The 3651-nt window shown below is 41.3% G+C and overlaps 1 protein-coding gene across 8 annotated transcripts in view; it reads left to right on the top strand.

Annotated features, from left to right (window-relative positions):
- Positions 1-2825, top strand: part of LOC110025713 (probable polyamine transporter At1g31830) — a 28749-nt gene extending 25924 nt beyond the window's left edge. For 5 of the 8 annotated variants that reach the window (XM_020726331.1, XM_020726332.1, XM_020726334.1 and 2 more), the window contains one exon: positions 1153-2825. In XM_020726331.1, coding sequence (XP_020581990.1) covers positions 1235-2656 — 1422 coding nt within the window. In that variant the 5' untranslated portion in view covers positions 1153-1234 and the 3' untranslated portion in view covers positions 2657-2825. The remainder of the gene's footprint in view (positions 1-1152) is intronic. The other 3 variants (XM_020726330.1, XM_020726336.1, XM_020726338.1) reach the window with 1 other exon arrangement.
- The last annotated feature ends 826 nt before the right edge of the window (positions 2826-3651 follow it).

The following is a 3651-nucleotide window of genomic DNA, read 5'->3' as shown; positions in this document are numbered from 1 at the left end:
TGTCGACTCTCTGAATTGCGAAGTTTTGTGCGCGCGGGAGTGCGAATTGTGCAGAAGGTCACCTTAAGGCTCAGAAAGGTCCTATGGGAATCCCTTTTGGGTTTCCTCATGTTGGTTTCACCCTTCTAAGTGCTAGAAGTCGATACCACACACGCGAAACTCCAAAAGGGGACAAAAGTGGGTTGAATTTCTAAAACGAGGCGGGTCCCATTTCTAAGGTTCTAAGATAGTCAAAGGGTGATCCCTAAGGCTAGATCCTAAATCCTATGGAAAGACCAGACCTCACTAAAAATGAGGTCAACAATATACCATACTATTCCTCTGTATTTACATATATAACACCTATTTTTTACTTTTGTTCATTTATATCACTCAGCCTTTCATTTCAGATCAAAAAATACCACTATTTTAATTTTTAAAAGTTAAATGCACCTTTTATGCATAGATAAAGTGGCATATATGGGAAACATGAACTTCAGATATTACAAATGTAAATACATATGAATTTAGTGGTATGTATGTAAATCTTTCTTTTTGGAATGGACTAGTGTGCTTTGTTTTTTGTGCAATCTAATGGATTTTTCCAATATCTTCCATTTAACCATTTCTGCTTTATATTTTATGTAAGGATCATCCAAAATATATTCGATTTTGGAAATTTTGCTAGATATTTGGTCAAGTATGATACATTTTTGGAGAGGCAAGCAAGCAAGAACCCAGGAAACTGTTCTAACTTCAGATCCCCATAATAATTTTCTAGATTATGTACTTGAAAGATATTGGTTTCATCTTTTAAACTGCAGAATAACTGCTAAGATACTAAATTTATAAGTGTAGTTAAAAATCAATGTAGTTTTAAAAATCTGCACGAATCGTCAAGATTTCTTTTTCACTCTCTAAATGAGCGAAGAAGAAATCTTCACTTGCTAAGCATGTATTATATCTTCAAGCAACTGAGATAATTTCACTCATTAAATTCAATATTTTTTCAACATCATTTGTATTTTATGTACCATAGAAAGTGTTTTTTTTTTACTCATCACCTTCTTATACATTACATTTTTTTATGTCTAGCATGCTATGTTACCTATTCAAAATCGCAAAAAGCAGGACTTTTATTCTAATATCATGTTTCTTAACATCAAAACACAGGCTTCAAATGGGTATTGATGGTATGTATTCTTCCTATTAGAAATCAATAAGCTCAGCAAGCAGAAGAGGTCTTTTTAGGCACATGGGGGAATGCGGCAGCCAACAATATGACAAGATTAGCGAAGAAGAAGAATCCTCAACATCAAAAAATGTTAACAAAGTCTCCATTGTCCCTCTCATTTTCTTAATCTTCTACGAGGTCTCCGGCGGCCCTTTCGGAATCGAGGACAGCGTTCAAGCTGCAGGCCCTCTTCTCTCCATTATCGGCTTTCTATTCTTTCCGGTAATATGGAGCATTCCAGAAGCTCTCATTACCGCCGAACTAGGCACAATGTTCCCCGAAAATGGCGGCTATGTAGTCTGGGTCTCTTCAGCTTTGGGTCCCTTCTGGGGCTTCCAGCAAGGTTGGATGAAATGGCTAAGTGGTGTGATAGATAATGCTCTCTATCCAGTTCTGTTTTTAGACTATCTGAAGTCTGGAATTCCAGTCCTAGGAGGAGGACTAACAAGAACAGCAGCTGTGTTGATTCTAACTGTCGGCTTGACTTACATGAACTACAGAGGCCTCACTATAGTTGGATGGGTTGCTGTATTTTTAGGAATTTTCTCGATCCTTCCTTTCGTCGTGATGGGGTTCGTTGCTATCCCGAGATTGAATGTTTCACGGTGGTTAATGGTGGATTTAAGCAACGTTGATTGGAACCTTTACTTGAACACCCTCTTCTGGAACTTGAATTATTGGGACTCAATCAGCACTTTAGCAGGAGAAGTCCACAATCCAAAGAAAACCCTACCGAAGGCATTACTGTATGCTTTGATATTAGTAGTCCTCGGGTACCTTTACCCTCTTCTAACCGGCACCGGCGCCATCCCCGTTGATCGCGAACTATGGGTTGACGGTTACTTTTCCGACATTGCTAAAATACTTGGCGGCGTTTGGTTGAGTTGGTGGCTGCAGGGGGCTTCGGCGCTATCAAACATGGGAATGTTCGTTGCGGAAATGAGCAGCGACTCGTACCAACTTCTCGGCATGGCAGAGAGAGGGATGCTTCCTGAGTTCTTCGGGAGGAGATCCCGGTACGGAACGCCGGTGATCGGAATCCTTTTCTCTGCCTCTGGTGTGTTATTGCTCTCATGGCTGAGCTTCCAGGAGATTGTTGCGGCGGAGAATTTTCTCTACTGTTTTGGAATGATTTTGGAGTTCGTGGCATTCGTGAGGCTGAGAATGAAGCGGCCGGAGGCACCTCGGCCTTACCGAATTCCGCTGGGGACTGTCGGTTGCATTTTGATGCTCATCCCCCCTACAATTCTGATAATTGTGGTTCTGGCTTTCGCTTCATTTAAAGTTATGGTTGTGAGTCTATTTGCTATGATGGTTGGGTTCATTTTGCAACCTTTTCTGAATTATGTTGGGAGGAATGGATGGTTGAGGTTCTCACTGAGCTCTGATCTGCCGGATGTTGAGGAAGCTGAGAATGAGGATGGGGCCTCGTTGATCTCTTGAATGGTTTTTACAGGTATGAAATTTCATATTTGTTTTATAGACAGTGAATTGTTTGCATTATTGCTATGATGGTGCAAATTTTATGATCATTTTAAAAACAGAAATCTGCATGCATTGGCCTGCGAAGCACTGTGCTTGTAAAACTTAGGTACCTATTTTAAATCTTCAATGCGAGCATTTTTCTTTTTCTTTTGGGGGATTCACATACAATCCATCCAATTCTTATTAATTTTCATACAAAATTTTAATATTACACATATACCAACCAATTCTTATCTGCTCATCAAATTTACCACTCTGTTGCAATAAGCTGGGAAGTGGGAAAGCAGTCGTGGGAACTCTCATCTTTCTCATCCTTCCGCCCCGCCGCTCCTCGATTGATCGCAGTGGCGGAATCGGGGCGTACAAAGATCTCTGAAACTCCCATCTTTCTCCGGAATCGGGGCGTACAAAGACCTCTGAAACTCTCATCTTTCTCATCCTTCCGCCCCGCCGCTCCTCAATTGATCGCAGTGGCGGAATCGGGGCGGACAAAGACCTCTGAAACCCCTATCGCCGTCTTTATTTTTGGGTTATTTGAGGATTATCAGAAATAACTTGGAAATAACTCGGGAATAATCTTAGCCGCATGTAGAGCTACGTCAGGAGTCCGGGCAGAAAATGCGCTCCTCATGTTGACTGCAACAATGAGGAATCGGGGCGTACAAAGATCTCTGAAACTCCCATCTTTCTCCTTCCACCTTGCTGCTTCTGTTGGCCTAATTTTTCTGTGCGGACTACTGATGAAGCTCTACGTGTGGCGGAGGTTATTCCTGAGTTATTTTCATGTTATTTACCCAGAAATAACCCGCCGTCTTTATTTTTGGGTTATTTCAGGATTATTGAAAATAACCCAGAAATAACTTGGAAATAACTCAGGAATAATCTCAGCCGCACTTAGAGCTGCGTCAGGAGTCCGTACAGAAAATGCGCTCCTCATGTTGACTGCAACAATG

Source organism: Phalaenopsis equestris, unplaced genomic scaffold, assembly GCF_001263595.1.
Source record: "Phalaenopsis equestris unplaced genomic scaffold, ASM126359v1 Scaffold000326, whole genome shotgun sequence".
Classification (NCBI taxonomy): Eukaryota; Viridiplantae; Streptophyta; class Magnoliopsida; order Asparagales; family Orchidaceae; genus Phalaenopsis; species Phalaenopsis equestris.
This window is presented reverse-complemented; position numbering and strand designations above follow the sequence as displayed.